The sequence below is a fragment of the Ranitomeya variabilis genome, chromosome 2 (assembly GCF_051348905.1).
Source record: "Ranitomeya variabilis isolate aRanVar5 chromosome 2, aRanVar5.hap1, whole genome shotgun sequence".
Taxonomy (NCBI): domain Eukaryota; kingdom Metazoa; phylum Chordata; class Amphibia; order Anura; family Dendrobatidae; genus Ranitomeya; species Ranitomeya variabilis.
Window position 1 is genome coordinate 14572161 of NC_135233.1, and position 21439 is coordinate 14593599.

General features: G+C 44.9%; 1 protein-coding gene across 6 annotated transcripts in view; it reads left to right on the top strand.

The window, feature by feature from the left end:
- DNAH8 (dynein axonemal heavy chain 8) overlaps window positions 1-21439 on the top strand; it is a 411047-nt gene that overhangs the window by 357471 nt on the left and 32137 nt on the right. For all 6 annotated transcript variants that reach the window (XM_077282008.1, XM_077282010.1, XM_077282011.1 and 3 more), the window contains 5 exons: window positions 4545-4727; window positions 8496-8601; window positions 10185-10437; window positions 10510-10700; window positions 15851-15972. In XM_077282008.1, coding sequence (XP_077138123.1) covers window positions 4545-4727; window positions 8496-8601; window positions 10185-10437; window positions 10510-10700; window positions 15851-15972 — 855 coding nt within the window. The remainder of the gene's footprint in view (window positions 1-4544; window positions 4728-8495; window positions 8602-10184; window positions 10438-10509; window positions 10701-15850; window positions 15973-21439) is intronic.

The following is a 21439-nucleotide window of genomic DNA, read 5'->3' on the forward strand; positions in this document are numbered from 1 at the left end:
AAAGTGCACGCAGAATACGCGCCACTGAGGAGACACAAGGGGGTGTGACCCAGAAAGGCCTGCTCAATGAGGCTGGGCGGAGGCGGTGCTAACCGCCGGAGCAAAGAGGAGGGGGCGTGAGCAATGGGCGGGAGAAGGAGGCGGAGTGTTAACCGCCGGAGACAGAAGAGGAGGCTTGCCAGTGATGAGCTGGAGAAGGAGGCGGAGTGTTAACCGCCGGAGCTAAGAGGAGGGGGCGTGACAGCAACGGGCGGGAGAAGAAGGCAGAGTGTTAACCGCCGGAGACAGAAGAGGAGGTGGGCCAGTGATGGGCTGGAGAAGGAGGCGGAGTGTTAACCGCCGGAGATAGAAGAGGTGGGGGCGTGACAGCAACGGGCGGGAGAAGGAGGCGGAGTGTTAACCGCCGGAGACAGAAGAGGAGGGGGCGTGACAGCAATGGGCGGGAGAAGGAGGCGGAGTGTTAACCGCCAGAGCTAAGAGGAGGGGGCATGACAGAAATGGGCGGGAGAAGGAGGCGGAGTGTTAACCGCCAGAGACAGAAGAGGAGGTGGGCCAGTGACGGGCTGGAGAAAAGATGTTGGGAAGAGGGGGTGGGGCTAACCTCCGGGGCTAAGCTGCGCTGAAGGCGGGGCATAGATTTAAAAAGGCAGCTGCTGAGTCATTGAATGTTAGTGTGGAGGCCCAGAAATTACCTGTAAGGTAACCCTGCACCCCCAAAGTAGCTAGAAATGAGAAGGAGCAGACCCCATATAGATGAATAAGGTCTATGCCGAAAATCTAGCCATAGGGTAACACTCTGCGACCATAACTAATTCAAAAACCCTAGAAGAAAAGGAGGGTTGGGGGGGCAGAAAGACCTCAGCCTTCCTTCCAATCTCTGTCTTCATCCCTGACTTCATTTCTTCTTTACCTTCTCCTTCACCTTCTTCTTTATCTTCCTCTTTTCCTGACTCTTCTCCTTTATCACCTCTGAACCGGAAACCTGATGGAGAGAAGAAAGGCGCTGTACCATTCCATCCTGAAGATAAGACCTTAGTTAGACGCCCTTGGGGATGAGGGATGTCCGTGCTTCCTGAAACCGACAGGCTCTGGTGGACGAGTGAGTAGGAGACGGGGGCCAGGACCATGATCGGACCACCTAAACTCTTCATGTGTTAGAGGTTGGGATCCTGCCAGCTACACATGTGAGGACACGGGGTGGCTGTTCACGCCGTACTCATAGTCTCTACGTGGGAGTACAGTGCAACTGTTCACACTGCATCCCTCCAGAGGTAAAGGAGAAGAAACAGTTAAAAGATAAAAAAGGGAAAAACGACAAAAACCCAGGTAGACCCTGGTCTAGTGAAAGAGCCGTGTCCACCTCCTACTAACACTAAGCTACACTTATTAACCCTAGTGCCGGTCGGTGGGGTGGACACTGCGGAGGAGGAGATACCTTTTTTGTGCACAATGTCAGCCTCCTAGTGACAGCAGCATACACCCATGGTTTCCTGTGTCCCCAGTGAAGGCTCTCAGGCACAGATTTTATGGTGCGTAACCACAAATCCTGTTTTCCCGCCTTCCTAGCACTGAAGGTGTTGTGGTCCCTGCATCAAAGATGTTTCTTACACCGAGGACCGTGATGAGAGCCAGTCCTCACCCGGGATGTATGACACAATAACGCTGCAACAAAACAAACAGCGGGAACCGCGGGCAGCTGGCGTCAGTCACTGGCGTACTGCATGACCAGCTCTATCCTCGCCTACTGTATCCTCACCCATCCCTTGTAGATTGTGAGCCCTCGCGGGCAGGGTCCTCTCTCCTCCTGTACCAGTTATGACTTGTATTGTTTAAGATTATTGTACTTGTTTTTATTATGTACACCCCTCCTCACATGTAAAGCGCCATGGAATGAATGGCGCTATAACAATAAATAATAATAATAATACACTCTGATGGGCTGCAGCGGTACATGGAAAATCTACTGTGAAAATCTGCCCGGGTGCTATGTACCATGGACGCCTGATCTGAGGCAGGTCCTGGTGGCTTCTCTCTGCTCTCCTAGACTGGCAGGCCTCTCCTTATTATTGAGGGGCTGTCTCTGAAATTCACATCTGCAGTGACACAGCCGATATCAGATTCATGACGCCCGAAGCCTTTACCTAATCAGGACAGCTTATTTTCTAATATTTCCAGCTGGTGTAAATGGTTGAAATCTCAGGCAATCCCTTTAATAAGGTACTGGAGCTCTCTTACCCCCTGCTATCCGCCCCACATACACCGTACAACAGTCCTATAAATGTTTTACTCTTTTATTCTGCGCTCCTGTGCACTGGAGATGACGATCCACACCGTACACAGGGTGATCGTATTTGTGCCAATGTGTACCTCCCGTCTCTGGGTCTTGGCCGACATCCGCTGTGAGAGCAGAGAATCCTGAGTGACACGGACTCCTTGTATCGCTGCTTTGTCCCTTTCACTTGAGCATAGAGTGCAATGTGTACAAATACACACCGGTGTGATAGCCCATCTAAACAATGAAGAGGCTCCATCGCTCACATGGTCCATTCAACCCCTTTATACAGCTGAGCAGCACAGTCCCACTGATATAAGGCTATGTTCACATGTCCAGTAACCATGCTTTAGAACGGATACAGCAGCAATCCATTGTCCAAAAAATTGTGCAGACACATTTTTTGTCCGTTTCTATAAGAACTGATTTCAGTTAGATCCATTTTTTTAACATTGAAGTCTATGGACAACGGATCAGTTAACATCAGTTTCCTTCCATTTGATACTGCTCCAGTGAGCAAATAACACATCCTTTACAAACGAAAAAAACCTGATGTCTAATTAACATAGATGTTTTCCATAGACTTAAAAAAAAAAAAAAAAAAAACAGATCCAGTTGAAATGTGTTTCTTTGGTTGGACAAAAAAAGTTGTGTCTGCAAAACTTTTTTGTTAACTGATTTCTGCTGAATCCATTCTAACGGATGATTACACTGTGTTACAAAGGTTTTGTCCCTCGGACAATTTTGAGTGTTCCTGACTAGTGATGAGCGAATATACTTGTTGCTCGGGTTTTCCAGAGCACGCTCGGGTGATCTCCGAGTATTTTTTAGTGCTCGTGGAGATTTAGTTTTCATTCTCAGCTGAATGATTTCCACCTACTAGCCAGGCTGAGTACATGTGGGGGTGGCCTGGTTGCTAGGGAATCCCCACATGTACTCAGCCTGGCTAATAGCTGTAAATCATTCAGCTGCGGCGATGAAAACTAAATCTCCGAGCAGTCATAAATACTCGGAGGACACCTGAGCATGCTGGGGAAAACCCGAGTAACGAGTATTCTCGCTCATCACTATTCCTGATAGATTTTTTTCATGCTGATTTCAGAAATGACTTCCGATTTTTCCTATCACGTAAGGTTTTTTAAAACTGATACAAAACATTATATTATTCTGTCACAATTCTAAAAACACAGATTACACTGCGCAACAAATTTCAGGGAAGTTCTTCTCCCCTGAGAAAATTTTATTGTATCTTATAGATTTTGATTTGCTGAACATGAATATGTTCTCCAAAAGTCTGCATCACGTAAGGTTTTTAACCCTTTCATGACAGGAGCTTTTTTCATTTTTCGCTCCCCTTCTTTCCAGACCCATAACGTTTTTATTTTTTCATCAATATGGCCGTGTGAAGGCTTATTTTTTGCAGGACGAGCTGACGTTTTTAATACCACTTTGTGCAGATACGTTCTCTGTGCACCCCCCCTTTCGCCCCAATCAAAATAAAACAATAAAAAAAAAAAAATCAAACCTACACATATTTAGTATCGCTGCGTTCAGAATCGCCCGATCTATCAATAAAAAAAAAAAGAATTCACCTGATCGCTTAATGGCTTAGCGATTAAAAACTCAAAACGCCCTTGAATTATATTTTGTTTTGGTCGCCACGACATTGCATTCAAATGCAATAACGGGCAATCAAAAGAACTTATCTGCACATATGTGGTATCACTAAAAACGTCAGATCGTCCCGCAAAAAATAAGTCCTCACACGGCCATATTGACAGAAAAAGAAAAAAGTTATGGCTCTGGAAAGAAGGGGAGCGAAAAACGAAAAATCAAAAAAAGCTCCGGTCATGAAGGGGGTTAAAAACCTTGCGTGATACAGACTTTTGGAGCACATATTCATGTTCAGCGTATCAAAATCTATAAATCACATTTTCTCAGGGGACAAGAACTTCCCGGAAATTTCTTGCGCAGTGTTACTGGATATGTGAACAGAGCCTAAAAGTGATGACCTTTGTATAGGATTGCCGATAACCCCATTATGATCAGTAGACGACACACAGGAAACGTGGTGCTTGTTTTCAGTTACTATAATGGATAAGCACAGAGGGCGCTTCCCACATCAATCATTGCATTTATTTCTTCACCTACCTTGGTTGTAGAAAAACGTATGCAAATATTGAAAAACATGTTGGGTTATTAAACATATTACTTGGTCATGCCGCTGTTCAGCTTGATTATCAATTGCACCATTATTTTGTCTTTAATGCAGGTGAAAGTTGGACTTAAAGTGGTGGATGTAGTGGACACGTTCAGACTCTACATGACCAGTAAGCTGCCAAATCCTGTCTTCACTCCGGAAATAAATGCAAAGACCTCAATAATAGACTTCAGTGTCACAAAGACAGGACTGGACAAGCTGCTGCTGGGAAGAGTTGTCCTGGCGGAGCAGCAGGTAACGGCGTCCCCGGCATAACCCGAAAATCGGCTATTGAGTAATGTACTACGTGAATGGTTCCAGCCTCCTGTCACCTTAGTCATAAATCTACTGAGGAAGAGCATTATACAGCCAAGACGGTGGCTGACAGCACAGAGATAAATAGATAATTTACCCAGTGATGTCACAATACAGGGAGAATACACACAGTGATGTCACAGTACAGAGATAATACACACAGTGATGTCACAGTACAGAGATAATACACACAGTGATGTCACAGTACAGAGATAATACACAGTGATGTCACAGTACAGGGATAATACACAGTGATGTCACAGTACAGGGATAATACACAGTGATGTCACAGTACAGGGATAATACACAGTGATGTCACAGTACAGGGATAATACACACAGTGATGTCACAGTACAGGGATAATACACACAGTGATGTCACAGTACAGGGATAATGCACACAGTGATGTCACAGTACAGAGATAATACACACAGTGATGTCACAGTACAGGGATAATACACACAGTGATGTCACAGTACAGAGATAATACACACAGTGATGTCACAGTACAGAGATAATACACACAGTGATGTCACAGTACAGAGATAATACACAGTGATGTCACAGTACAGGGATAATACACACAGTGATGTCACAGTACAGAGATAATACACACAGTGATGTCACAGTACAGGGATAATACACAGTGATGTCACAGTACAGAGATAATACACACAGTGATGTCACAGTACAGAGATAATACACAGTGATGTCACAGTACAGGGATAATACACACAGTGATGTCACAGTACAGAGATAATACACACAGTGATGTCACAGTACAGGGATAATACACACAGTGATGTCACAGTACAGGGATAATGCACACAGTGATGTCACAGTACAGGGATAATGCACACAGTGATGTCACAGTACAGGGATAATGCACACAGTGATGTCACAGTACAGGGATAATACACACAGTGATGTCACAGTACAGGGATAATACACACAGTGATGTCACAGTACAGGGATAATAAACACAGTGATGTCACAGTACAGAGATAATAAACACAGTGATGTCACAGTACAGAGATAATAAACATAGTGATGTCACAGTACAGGGATAATACACACAGTAATATCACAGTACAGGGATAATACACACAGTGATGTCACAGTACAGGGATAATACACACAGTGATGTCACAGTACAGGGATAATACACACAGTGATGTCACAGTACAGGGATAATACACACAGTGATGTCACAGTACAGGGATAATACACACAGTGATGTCACAGTACAGGGATAATACACACAGTGATGTCACAGTACAGAGACAATACACACAGTGATGTCGCAGTACAGGGATAATACACACAGTGATGTCACAGTACAGGGATAATACACACAGTGATGTCACAGTACAGAGATAATAAACACAGTGATGTCACAGTACAGGGATAATACACACAGTGATGCCACAGTACAGGAATATACACAGAGTGATGTCACAGTACAGAGATAATATACACAGAGATGTCACAGTACAGAGATAATACACACGGTGATGTCACAGTACAGGGATAATATACACAGAGATGTCACAGTACAGGGATAATACACACAGTGATGTCACAGTACAGGGATAATATACACAGTGATGTCACAGTACAGGGATAATACACACTGTGATGTCACAATACAGGGACAATACACACAGTGATGTCACAGTACAGGGATAATACATACAGTGATGTCACAGTACAGGTATAATATACACAGTGATGTCACAGTACAGGGATAATACACACAGTGATGTCACAGTACAGGGATAATATACACAGTAATGTCACAGTACAGGGATAATACACACAGTGATGTCACAGTACAGGGATAATACACACAGTGATGTCACAGTACAGGGATAATATACACAGTGATGTCACAGTACAGGGATAATACACAGTGATGTCAGAGTACAGGGATAATACACACAGTGATGTCACAATACAGGGATAATAGACATAATGATGTCACAATACAGAGATAAAATAGAAAAGACCTGGCACTCAACTTAATGCTGTGATATGAAAAGATTTTATTGTAGTACCAAAAATGTTTCTTTCCTCTGGACCTTCATCAGTTACGTACTAGGTGATGACTATAGTAAGTCACGCATTGATAGGACCGACAATGCAAGCCGTATCCACTTGAGTAGTCGATGTCTGTATCGGGGAATAGAAGAAGCGTAGATGGTGTCTGTGTGGTGCCAGACGCTCACAGCATCTCATTCACCAGTGGTTGTCAGCCTGGACGGTCGCATCTTCTTACAATGTGACTATGGGGTTAGTAATGGGGGCGTCTGATTGACGCCTCTCCATTACTAACCCCCCCAACTATTACCTCACTTGCCACCGCTACAGGGCAAGTGGGAAGAGCGAGGCTAAGTGCCAGAACTTTTCTGGTGCGGCTGAGAGCTGATGTTTTTAGCCAGGGGGGCAGTATCCATGGCCCCCTCCTAGGCTATTAATTTCAGCCCGCAGCTGTCTGCATAGCCTTTGCTGGTTACTAATTATGGGGAGACCCCACTTCATTTTTTTGGGGGGTCCCCCATTTTAATAGCCAGTAAAGGCTAAGTATACAGCTGTGAGCTGATATTAATAGCCTGGGAAGCTCCATGGGTATTACCCCCTTCCCAGGCTATAAACATTGGCCCCCAGTCGTCGGCTTTCCCTCTGCTGGTTATGAAAATTGTGTGGGAGCCCAAGCCATTTTTTTCGGAAAAATAATCTTTTATTAATTAAATACATGTCCAGTAATTTGCACGCACACTATACTAATTGTATTTGTCACTGACATCTATATATCTGTCTGTTCAATATGTAATTACTGTATGTAATCCATCTCTTCTATCCTGTCGGCTCCTGCAGTGATTTTACAGAATATGGCAGATGAATTACCGGCTTTTCTTCTATCTGTCTCTCTATGCAATATATACATATATATATGTGTGTGCGTTTGTCACGGACATCTATATATCTATGTATTCTATGCATATATATCTATTCTATTGTAGCCTGTCAGTGTGATTTTACTGTACAACGCACATGAATTGCCGGCTTTTCAAAGGAAACCGGTGCGTAAACATCGGACAGCACGCGCATGGTCCGAGAGGTGTCCAATGTTTTCTTGCACCCATAGGCTTGCATTGGCGAGACTCGGACGATATACTCGTACAATCAGAGCATGCTGCAATTTTACACGCACATAGAAAACGCTTGAAAAAAAAAGTGGTGATGTGAGCTGCCCCATAGATTAACCCTGGTCCGGGGGCGCTAAGTGACGTTTTCTCCCATAGCACTCATCCGTTTAAGCCACACACTTGTCAGAGAAGGCACCGAGCCTGTGATACATAACATGTGGTTCAAGTCATGAAACACGTTCGTTTTTTTGGTTCAGTCTTATTAAGCTTTATAGATAGGCCCCAATGTGTAAGATCCATCTGTCCATCGATCCGGAATATAGTGAAGCTTCAGCCAATCAATGGCTGCGCTATAAGCCCTCTGAGGCCAGTGATTGGCTGCAGCGGTCTTGTGGGTAGCTGGTGATTGCGGCAGCCTTGTAATCACAGGTAAGTAGTTGTTTTATTTTATGCCCATTCAGCTCACGCCAGTACAATGCATCTGACTACACAGCGCAGTATCTTCTTGCACTCGGTGTAGATTCCGTGCGGACACTCAGCCTTCTCTGATGTTTTACAGGAGCTGGAAGCGGAGAGAATTAATCTGATGCAGGAGGTTAATGTGAACACGCGCAGAATGAGGGAGCTGGAGGACAGTCTGCTGCTGCGGCTGAGTGCAATGACCGGTATCTGCAATCTCATGTATCTGATCAGTGCACAGAGATTCGTCTGCACTTTGCCAATTCATCCACTTTATAATGGACAGTGCCCGCAGCTTTCTCGTCTACTTTGTGTCACCTCCTCTCCTAGTTAGGATCTCTGCTTTCTGTCTTTGAATTGCAGCATTCATGGCTTACAATCATTTTACTAAGCCTGTTTGGCCCAGTCCACATGGTGGATTTACTGATGATTTCCACAGGTGAAATCCTCCGCACGATGCATGTGACTGATCTCAGCCGCACGCCCCGTAATGTTTCCATCTGCGGATTTTTAAAGGTTCACCAAGTCCATGATGTTACAGTTTTCCGTGGTGTTTCACCACAGTTTCCACCCTTTTAGGGCTGTCCCACACGTCCAGATAATTCCGGTACCGGAATAAATCGGTACCGGAGTTATCCGTGTCCGTGTGCCTGGGAACTCACGTAGGCCATATGGGCGGCACACGTGTGCCGCCCGTATGGCGAGTGGGTACCACACGGAGCATGTGGTACCCACGCGTGTGGTACTCTGCATCGTGCTGAAGCCGCGATTCATATGTTCCCTGCAGCAGCGTTTGCTGCAGAGAAAATATGAATAATGTTGTTTAAAATAAAGATCTATGTGTCCGCCGCCCCCCCACCCCCTGTGCGCCGCCCCCCCCCATGTTCAGAAAATACTTACCCACCTCCCTCGCTGCTTCCTGGTCTGGCCGCGGCTTCTAGTGTATGCGGTCACGTGGGGCCGATCATTTACAGTCATGAATATGTGGCTCCACCTCCCATAGGGGCGGAGCCGACTATTCATGATTGTAAATGAGCGGCCCCACGTGACCGCATACAGTAGGAGGCGCGGGGCAGAGAGGAAGGAGTGACAGCCTACGTGGGAGTGGGTGAGTATTTTCTGAACAGCGGGGGGGTGCACAGGGGGCGGGGGGGCGCACAGGGGGTGGGAGGGCGGGGGACACATAGATCTTTATTTTAAACACTATTATTCATATTTTCTCTGCAGCAAACGCTGCTGCAGGGAACATATGAATGGCGGCTTCAGCACCAGTGGGGGGGACAGCGCTTACTGTAGCGCTGTCTCCTGCACGCACACGGACCCCAGACGGAGAACGTCCGTGTGAGGTCCGTGTTTTACACGGACCCATTGACTTTAATGGGTCCGTGTAATACGTGCGCTCCCACGAACACTGACATGTCTCCGTGTTTGGCACACGGAGACACGGTCCGCAAAAAATCAATGACATCTGAACAGATGCATTGATTTTTATGGGTCTACGTGTGTCAGTGTCTCCGGTACGTGAGGAAACTGTCACCTCACGTACCGGAGCCACTGACGTGTGAAACCGGCTTTAATGTATAGGAGGGAAATTTGTGGTGAATCTCCAGCACATGTGGATTTAGCATCAGAATCGCTGCACATTTGTGGCAAGGTATTCAGCTGAATTATTCCGCCGCTTCTGGACTTCTCCGTAGGGAAATTACTCTGGTTTCTTATCTCTAATCCCACATTAGTCCAGTGATATGGGGCGAATGCTGACTAATAACAGTTTATTCCTCATTGTCAGGATCTCTGGTGGAAGACAAATCTCTGGCAGACGTCCTGAGAATTACTCAGCAGATTGTCAGTGACTTGAGCGAGAAGCTTTTCATCGCCGCCGACACAGAAGTGAAAATCAGCAAAGCCCAGGTGGAATATCACCCCGTCGCCTCCCGGGGAAGCATCCTGTATTTCCTGGCCTCGGAGATGAGCACGGTCAATGCCATGTACTCAACGTCACTCAGACAGTTCCTCAAGCTGTTCGATAGATCCATCGCCAGGTAGGAGGACGTTATTCCCTCCCTTCACATGATCAATCCGAGCCTCAATCCTGCCCTTGTGTTATCTCACAGATCAGACAGAAGTCCTCACCTCCACAAACGAAAAAGCAACATCGCTGAATATCTAACTTACGAGGCGTATAGATACTACACCAGAGGTTTCTATGAGAAGCATAGGCTCCTGTTCACACTGCTCCTGGCACTGAGGGTCGACCTCCAGCAGGGGAACATCAAGCACAAGGAACTCCAAACTTTTCTTCAAGGTAAATTAATTTCATGTTTTATTGCCTACACTTCGCACAGACACCAGGGCAGTCAGCCCTCCTCTGCCCATTAACACCCCCGGGCAGTGGGCTCTAATAGGTAGGAGAATTAGAACTGCCAAGTAAACAGTCTCAAGAACAATCGAATATGCAAATTAAGTTGCAGGTGCTCGGGAGGAGGTCCCAAACCTTGCAAGTGCTTCATGTTTGCCGGGCTCAGGATCGCCTACTGGACACATACAACATTTTTAGACTATTTGGTAAAAGTTTGTTTTCTTGGCAATTAATCCATCAGATCTTTGTCAACCATTATGTTTCAACATCTGTTTTAGTCTAATACAGGTCCTTCTCAAAAAATTTGCATATAGTGTTAAATTTCATTATTTACCATAATGTAATGATTACAATTAAACTTTCATATACTATAGATTCATTATCCACCAACTGAAATTTGTCAGGTCTTTTATTGTTTTAATACTGATGATTTTGGCATACAACTCCTGATAACCCAAAAAACCTGTCTCAATAAATTAGCATATTTCACCCGACCAATCAAATAAAAGTGTTTTTTAATACCAAACAAAAAAACCATCAAATAATAATGTTCAGTTATGCACTCAATACTTGGTCGGGAACCCTTTGGCAGAAATGACTGCTTCAATGCGGCGTGGCATGGAGGCAATCAGCCTGTGACACTGCTGAGATGTTATGGAGGCCCAGGATGCTTCAATAGCGGCCTTAAGCTCATCCAGAGTGTTGGGTCTTGCGTCTCTCAACTTTCTCTTCACAATATCCCACAGATTCTCTATGGGGTTCAGGTCAGGAGAGTTGGCAGGCCAATTGAGCACAGTAATACCATGGTCAGTAAACCATTTACCAGTGGTTTTGGCACTGTGAGCAGGTGCCAGGTCGTGCTGGAAAATGAAATCTTCATCTCCATAAAGCATTTCAGCCGATGGAAGCATGAAGTGCTCCAAAATCTCCTGATAGCTAGCTGCATTGACCCTGCCCTTGATGAAACACAGTGGACCAACACCAGCAGCTGACATGGCACCCCACACCATCACTGACTGTGGGTACTTGACACTGGACTTCAGGCATTTTGGCATTTCCTTCTCCCCAGTCTTCCTCCAGACTCTGGCACCTTGATTTCCGAATGACATGCAAAATTTGCTTTCATCAGAAAAAAGTACTTGGGACCACTTAGCAACAGTCCAGTGCTGCTTCTCTGTAGCCCAGGTCAGGCGCTTCTGCCGCTGTTTACCTGGGGAATGCGGCACCTGTAGCCCATTTCCTGCACACGCCTGTGCACGGTGGCTCTGGATGTTTCCACACCAGACTCAGTCCACTGCTTCCTCAGGTTCCCCAAGGTCTGGAATCGGTCCTTCTCCACAATCTTCCTCAGGGTCCGGTCACCTCTTCTCGTTGTACAGCGTTTTCTGCCACATTGTTTCCTTCCAACAGACTTACCATTGAGGTGCCTTGATACAGCACTCTGGGAACAGCCTATTTGTTGAGAAATTTCTTTCTGGGTCTTACCCTCTTGCTTGAGGGTGTCAATGGTGGCCTTCTTGACATCTGTCAGGTCGCTAGTCTTACCCATGATGGGGGTTTTGAGTAATGAACCAGGCAGGGAGTTTTTAAAAGCCTCAGGTATCTTTTGCATGTGTTTAGAGTTAATTAGTTGATTCAGAAGATTAGGGTAATAGGTCATTTAGAGAACCTTTTCTTGATATGCTAATTTATTGAGACAGGTTTTTTGGGTTATCAGGAGTTGTATGCCAAAATCATCAGTATTAAAACAATAAAAGACCTGACAAATTTCAGTTGGTGGATAATGAATCTATAATATATGAAAGTTTAATTGTAATCATTACATTATGGTAAATAATGAAATTTAACACTATATGCTAATTTTTTGAGAAGGACCTGTATACTATACGGCACCATTACTGGTTTTATGGGCAAAAAGATGGTATTTAGAGAGAATGGCATAGGGAGTAATGAGAGCGAGGGTCTGTGGGGATCTGTAGACTCACCTTTCTACCAGTTATTAGGGGTCTCAGAGTCCCCACTGACCTATATCAGTACGGTATCCAGTGGATAAGCGATGGCCGCTGTCAGCTGCAGTTCTCCTGTGTAAATGCACACTGTGATATAATGATACTACACAGGATGACTGACATTACTGATACATTACTTATGGCAGATTTTACACCAGACGTCTATTAGAAGGTCAACACCTCTGTATAAAGTTCGGCCATTTTGAATTCTCTGAAAGTTATTCCATCTTTTTACCCCGGACCCCTGTAATGAGCAAATGTAAGTGTGCAGCAGAACTCTCTGCTCACACTACCTGGTACATGTTTGTAAAAAAAAATTTTTAAGGATTTTTTCAGGACTTTTTTTTATATATGTTGAATAATGGAAAAAGTCACACACAAAAAATTAAGGACTTATTCATCATTGTGTTTTCTTTTTTGGTCTTGTGTAATTTTGTGACGTTTTCTGCACTAAATTCATCAAAACAGCAAACTCACACTCTGTTCATGAATTTTGCGCAAAGTCAAACATTTTGTTTTTTTTCTGCCTATAACCAATTTTGTGACTTTTAGTGCAAAAAGTTTCACAAGATGGTGGAAACATTTCAGGCGAACATAATATTACTCCATGGGGGGTGGAATAATTTCAGGTGTACATAATATTACTCCATGGGGGGTGGAATAATTTCAGGCGTACATAATATTACTCCATGGGGGGGGTGGAATAATTTCAGGCGTACATAATATTACTCCATCGGGGGTGGAATAATTTCAGGCGTACATAATATTACTCCATGGGGGGTGGAATAATTTCAGGCGTACATAATATTACTCCATGGGGGGACTGAAGTACATTTGTGATAAATCTTGTGACGTTTTGAAATGTCACAAATGAGGAATCAGTAAAAAGCATCTGTAAACCCCGAACTCTGCCCAATATCCAGCGTCAATAAAGGAAACCAAAAACAATGGGCGACACATAAAATAGACTTCAGAAAAGGCGGAAAATTGAAGGATGAATTTGGTGCAAACATATAAAAGAGCAAAACACTAAAAACTCGACAGTGTCAGTTTCTCACCATTTTTAACATATATGTTTGCGGTCAATGAATGAAAAACGGCAACGAGACTAAAACCTGTCGGGACCGAGGGCCTTGTATGCGGCTCATTACAGTGAATCTGAAAAAGCTCATCGCTCCATGTGCACAGCCGCCTCTCATTGTGACGTTTCTTCATTTACCAGCAGCAAGGAGAGATCTTAAAAGTGGTGAAATATACAGGTCCTTCTCAAAAAATTAGCATATAGTGTTAAATTTCATTATTTACCATAATGTAATGATTACAATTAAACTTTCATATATTATAGATTCATTATCCACCAACTGAAATTTGTCAGGTCTTTTATTGTTTTAATACTGATGATTTTGGCATACAACTCCTGATAACCCAAAAAACCTGTCTCAATAAATTAGCATATCAAGAAAAGGTTCTCTAAACGACCTATTACCCTAATCTTCTGAATCAACAAATTAACTCTAAACACATGCAAAAGATACCTGAGGCTTTTAAAAACTCCCTGCCTGGTTCATTACTCAAAACCCCCATCATGGGTAAGACTAGCGACCTGACAGATGTCAAGAAGGCCATCATTGACACCCTCAAGCAAGAGGGTAAGACCCAGAAAGAAATTTCTCAACAAATAGGCTGTTCCCAGAGTGCTGTATCAAGGCACCTCAATGGTAAGTCTGTTGGAAGGAAACAATGTGGCAGAAAACGCTGTACAACGAGAAGAGGTGACCGGACCCTGAGGAAGATTGTGGAGAAGGACCGATTCCAGACCTTGGGGAACCTGAGGAAGCAGTGGACTGAGTCTGGTGTGGAAACATCCAGAGCCACCGTGCACAGGCGTGTGCAGGAAATGGGCTACAGGTGCCGCATTCCCCAGGTAAAGCCACTTTTTTTCTACAGAGAAGCAGCACTGGACTGTTGCTAAGTGGTCCCAAGTACTTTTTTCTGATGAAAGCAAATTTTGCATGTCATTCGGAAATCAAGGTGCCAGAGTCTGGAGGAAGACTGGGGAGAAGGAAATGCCAAAATGCCTGAAGTCCAGTGTCAAGTACCCACAGTCAGTGATGGTGTGGGGTGCCATGTCAGCTGCTGGTGTTGGTCCACTGTGTTTCATCAAGGGCAGGGTCAATGCAGCTAGCTATCAGGAGATTTTGGAGCACTTCATGCTTCCATCGGCTGAAATGCTTTATGGAGATGAAGATTTCATTTTTCAGCACGACCTGGCACCTGCTCACAGTGCCAAAACCACTGGTAAATGGTTTACTGACCATGGTATTTCTGTGCTCAATTGGCCTGCCAACTCTCCTGACCTGAACCCTATAGAGAATCTGTGGGATATTGTGAAGAGAAAGTTGAGAGACGCAAGACCCAACACTCTGGATGAGCTTAAGGCCGCTATTGAAGCATCCTGGGCCTCCATAACATCTCAGCAGTGTCACAGGCTGATTGCCTCCATGCCACGCCGCATTGAAGCAGTCATTTCTGCCAAAGGATTCCCGACCAAGTATTGAGTGCATAACTGAACATTATTATTTGATGGTTTTTTTGTTTGTAATTAAAAAACACTTTTATTTGATTGGCCGGGTGAAATATGCTAATTTATTGAGACAGGTTTTTTGGGTTATCAGGAGTTGTATGCCAAAATCATCAGTATTAAAACAATAAAAGACCTGACAAATTTCAGTTGGTGGATAATGAATCTATAATATATGAAAGTTTAATTGTAATCATTACATTATGGTAAATAATGAAATTTAACACTATATGCTAATTTTTTGAGAAGGACCTGTAAAGTAGATTAGAAACGTAAAAAGCCGTTTAGTGATTACAGAAATCCACTCCGGATAATGCAAACACCTTGTAGGGTTCATCCACGCAGGACTTAGATGCAGCAAAATCTTGCAGACGTCATTGCAATATTCTTTGACGTATCGCTTTCATGTGAAAATCCCCATCATAGATTCTGCTGTCGTCCGTTCTCACTGCGGCTTTTTCTGTTGGCCTCCATTCTAAAGCGTCCTGTTGTGATTCACTTTGTAGGTGGAGCGGGTCTCGACCTGAAGTCTTGTCCTCCAAAGCCTTTCAAGTGGATCCTTGACACAACCTGGCTCAATCTTGTGGAATTGAGCAAATTATCTCAGTTTTCAGAGCTCATGGCTCAGGTATTATGTTATATACTGTAGTACACTGTGTATCACTAGGTGGGATCCTGGAGTGGTGATCTGTCTGAATCCGTCAATCAGCCCCCCTGGAATAAAAGCTCGCTGACCACTGATCGAGGACTGGCGATCACAGGAGGAATGATGTAAACATAAAACGCATGGAAAATCAGAATGCAGCTGATACCTACAGCCACATGCTCATTTCACACTAACTGCCCCTCTCGATCCTCCTGCATGCTGAGCTCCATGGGACCCTAGAGACCCTCAGGTTCCACATACAGTGAATATAAAATAAGGCCACATTCACACATAATCTAGAAGTTATGTCAAAGGTTGAGAATATTCTGCACCTAAGGCCAGCTGCGCATTTCATGGCCCACGTACGGAGTAGGATTTTCGGGCCGGCCTCGGGTCTCCAGAGCTGAACCTGCAGCCTTATATGTGTCCTTGTGGCTGTTACTTCAGATCAGGGGAAATTGCAATCGGTCTGGAAATCGCGGTCCATACATGGTGCAGATACAGTATGTACAGAAGGCCCAATTCACCCGTCCTATGTTTTACATGAATTTATCCCAACTCCTGGGTTATTTTTAAGTGTCTTTTTTATCAAAATAATTCCCTACAGACTTAATAGATGTCGTCCCAAGCCTGACACCCTCCACTATTGAGTTAAACAGATCAGACCCTTTCCTCTGGAGTACTGTAAGGTTACCCAGATTATCTTATTAGGTATCATATGAGGCTTAATACTGAAGGTGCTGTCTCCGGATCCTCTGTTCAGGAGCACACCTTCTACCTGCTTCCAGGGGAAGTGCGCACTGCATGATTGGGCCAGCGACATGGCTGAGCCACCGGGCCGACCTCCCTGCTCTGACGCTTCTAGCAGAGGCGGCTTGGTCTCTGTAGCATCAAGGGGCACTGATGCTGCCGGCTACAGACCACTTCAAAGCCGCAAGTTGTATAGCAAACATCTTGTAAGTGCGCTCCTTGCCTTGGATGCTGGCCACCTCTGATAGACTTGTAAGTGTGCTCCTTGCCTTGGAAGCCGGCCACCTCTGATAGACTTGTAAGTGCGCTCCTTGCCTTGGAAGCCGGCCACCTCTGATAGACTTGTAAGTGCGCTCCTTGCCTTCGATTCTGGGCACCTCTGATAGACTTGTAAGTGCGCTCCTTGCCTTGGATGCTGGCCACCTCTGATAGACTTGTAAGTGCGCTCCTTGCCTTGGATGCTGGCCACCTCTGATAGACTTGTAAGTGCGCTCCTTGCCTTGGAAGCCGGCCACCTCTGATAGACTTGTAAGTGTGCTCCTTGCCTTGGAAGCCGGCCACCTCTGATAGACTTGTAAGTGCGCTCCTTGCCTTGGAAGCCGGCCACCTCTGATAGACTTGTAAGTGTGCTCCTTGCCTTGGAAGCCGGCCACCTCTGATAGACTTGTAAGTGCGCTTCTTGCCTTGGATTCTGGCCACCTCTGATAGACTTGTAAGTGCATTCCTTGCCTTGGAAGCCGGCCACCTCTGATAGACTGCAGGGTGGCCGGTATCCTAGGCAATGAGCTTTAAACCATTGCATTAATAATCCCTCTGTGGGTTCATGAGCACTTTAAAATTTTACTTATTCAATAAGATGGGACAAACTCATTTTCGGTCATGGTTGGTGCCATTCACTCTGCAATCATTGTTCTCCAGGGGACCCGGTAGCCAAAGTTTTTGTCCCTCTTCTTTTTGGGGAAAGCATAATAAAGGATGTCGCTCATTTCATATTCTGCAAACAAATGATAAACACTTGATACAGAAATAGCTCCTCTCCATTACCTGCACAGACAATTGATTGTGACAGACGGGTCTTTTACCAGCACCATAAGTTCATGACAACCCTCCCACACAGTGTCATACTGTCTGCCCGTGTGGGCTCAAAGTGCAGGCAAATTATCGCCATTAGTGATGAGAGTCATTGATGACAGTACACATAATTATGGAAGCCGGCGATCCTTCAGGACTTCTGTGCTGCATTTTATGGTCTGTATAAAATGACAGCGTCTTATAGTGATGCTTGGTAACGTGACATATGAACTACGGCCGGCCACATCGGGCAGATCTGCAAACTGCTCCGAACGGATTTCCCGGGGCTTTACATGACTCTTGTGCTGACAGAGAGACATATTGTACGGACCTTCTCCAGTCCCATCTCAAGCCGCATTCAGACCTCACCTCTATTCTACTTCTATTGAATGACAAAGAAGGCACAAGTGGGACACGAGAACGTCAGCCCCAGATAATGGGAAACCAGCAGTATTGGGAGCGCAAATCTGGATCATGCAGCCCCATGCAAGACTATATCACTTAAAGTTTATGTACGGAAATGCTTAGATATTGTGTCAGTGCATCTGATTGTTTGGATTTTCTGTATACAGCTCTTAAGCAGAGCAATGCGTCTCCATGTCTACAAACAAACCCTGTGTGAGGTCCGAACCCGCAGATCAGACTGTTGTGTTCCCCCCGGTCTCCTCTTAGTAACCTCAGAGTAAGGGCTCATTTCCACTGGCGAGGAAAACGGACGAGTGCAATCCGATAAAAAATTGGATTGCACTCGGACCAATGTTATTCAATAGGTGTCTTTTCATTTGCGATTTTTTTTCTCAGCCGAAATCGGACTGAGAAAAAAATCGCAGCATGCTGCGATTTGCTGCGAGTCTCGGACGAGACTCGCCAATGCAAGTCAATGGGTGCGAGAAAAAAAACGGACGGAATACGGACCATCCGTATTCCGTCCGTTTTTTACGGATACATCACCATTCTGTGGCCTAGAACACTGTCCATGGTCCTGTAAATGACTGTACAAAAATAGTTGCAGAGAAATAAAACGGATTGCATACGGATGTAAAACGGATGGTGCGATTAAAAATCGCATTGCACTCGCATTACACTCGCATGACAATCGCATACGCTACATCCCTTTTTTCGGTCCAGATTACGGACCGATTTGTCTCGCCAGTGGAAATGAGCCCTAAGGGCTCATTTCCACTGGCGAGAGACAAATCGGTCCGTAATCTGGACTGAAAAAAGGGATGTAGCGTATGCGATTGTCATGCGAGTGTAATGCGAGTGCAATGCGATTTTTAATCGCACCATCCGTTTTACATCCGTATGACATCCGTATGCAATCCGTTTTATTTCTCTGCAACTATTTTTATACAGTCATTTACAGGACCATGGACAGTGTTCTAGGCCACAGAATGGTGATGTGTCCGTGAAATACGGATGGTCCGTATTCCGTCCGTTTTTTTTCTCGCACCCATTGACTTGCATTGGCGAGTCTCGTCCGAGACTCGCAGCAAATCGCAGCATGCTGCGATTTTTTCCTCAGTCCGATTTCGGCTGAGAAAAAAATCGCAAATGAAAAGACACCTATTGAATAACATTGGTCCGAGTGCAATCCGATTTTTTATCGGATTGCACTCGTCCGTTTTCCTCGCCAGTGGAAATGAGCCCTCAGGTTACTGTCAGTATTTCGTCAGTATTTACATCAGTATTCGTAGGCAAAACCAGGAGAGGGTCAAAAATAGTGGTGACGAGTTTCTATTAGACGTTTCCTCTGATTGTTCCTCTCCTGGTTTTCTTACAATTACTGATGTAAAATACTGACCGGATACTGATAGTGTGACTGTAGTCTTAGGCCTCGTTCCCAAGCCGAGAGCAATGAGAGATAAAATTGCATTACACTCGCACCGATGTTACTCATGAGTTCCGGCTAATCTGCGATTTTTTTTCTTCAGCTGAAATCATACTGAGGAAAAAATTGCAGCGTGATGTGACTGACCGCGTATATCAGACGAGACTCGCCAATGCCAGTGCGCTAGAAAAAACAGACGCACACTGACCGATGCCGTCCGATTATTACAGATACATTAGCATTCTGTAGAATAGAACACTGTAAATGTGGAATAATAGCTGCAGATAATAAAACCTCATGTCATACAGGTGTCACATGGATGTGAGAAGAATAGCACTGTACTCGCATGACACTGTACTCGCATGACACTGTACTCACATGACACTGTACTCACATGACACTGTACTCGCATCACACTGTACTCGCATCACACTGTACTCGCATCACACTGTACTCGCATGACACTACTCGCATCACACTGTACTCGCATCACACTACTCGCATGACACTTCTCACATGACACTTCTCACATGACACTACTCACATGACACTACTCACATGACACTGTACTCGCATGACACTGTACTCGCATGACACTGTACTCGCATGACACTGTACTCGCATGACACTGTACTCACATGACACTGTACTCGCATGACACTATTCTCACATGACACTGTATTCGCATCACACTGTACTCGCATCACACTGTACTCGCATCACACTCGTCCTACTTTTCTGGATCAATATTGGAGCAGATTCTTAAACCTTAGTGGAAGCGAGGCCTAAATGTGATTGCTATGCAATCCGTAACCATGGAGATACATACAAGTGCATAGGAGCTGTGTACAATACCGGTACAGCATTTCAAATCAAGACTGTGAGGTTGGATTTTTTTTATTTTATTTTAGATGCACTGGAACAATATAAAAATAAAGAAACACAATCTAAATTTAAGGAAAGCAGATGATTTAATATCTGTCAGTCCGAGCTTTGATCCTGGCAGAAATATGGCATTATTCAGAATTCCACACTGCAGATGAGTGCAAATTTACTTAAAACGTTTGCCCGGTCGTTTGCGGAAAGTGCTGGACATGCACGACCTTGCTCGATACAAGTGAAGTGAGCGGGGCTGTGCACGTCTAGTCAGAATGTGGCCAGATGTAGGCAAATCGCAAACACTCTCGCCTCCGACGCCAGAAAATCCTGACAGTGTGTAGTGCACATGCGATGAGGATTCGGGGCTGTGATGGAATGACTGCAGACTTTTAGCAAAATACTGGACCTCCCCTTAAATGTGAGATCACTAACACAGAGGTTACAATAAAGTGCTGGAGCAATATTGCACATTTACTAGTCCTGTCTGACAGACCGTGGAAGAGCGACCACGGCAGTCCGAGGATGAACCTGAATTATCAGTGACAGATCAGAAGTTAGACGCTTTACATGGAGCACCGAGCCTAAGAGAGTGTATGTTAGGAGCTTTTCCTGACATACACTGACACGTTACCATAGACCGACCCCGATGGAGGCCAAAAGTGTGTTCTGTCCTCTGTCTGGCCACATTGTGATGGAAAGAAGGGTAAAACTATGAGGTGTAGGGACAATGTGTCCTTATGGTGAACAGAGGACATCCATCCTGAGTGTCTGCCCCCAACACTGGGCACAAGCGGAACATGTACCTGGCTTTACTTACCCAACTCGTAGGCCCCAGTTCATGGAAAAGTTTTAGGCCAAATTTTTTGGTGTTTCTCTATCAGTCCCGGGCAGCATAGGTAACTTTTTAAAAAGTTAGAG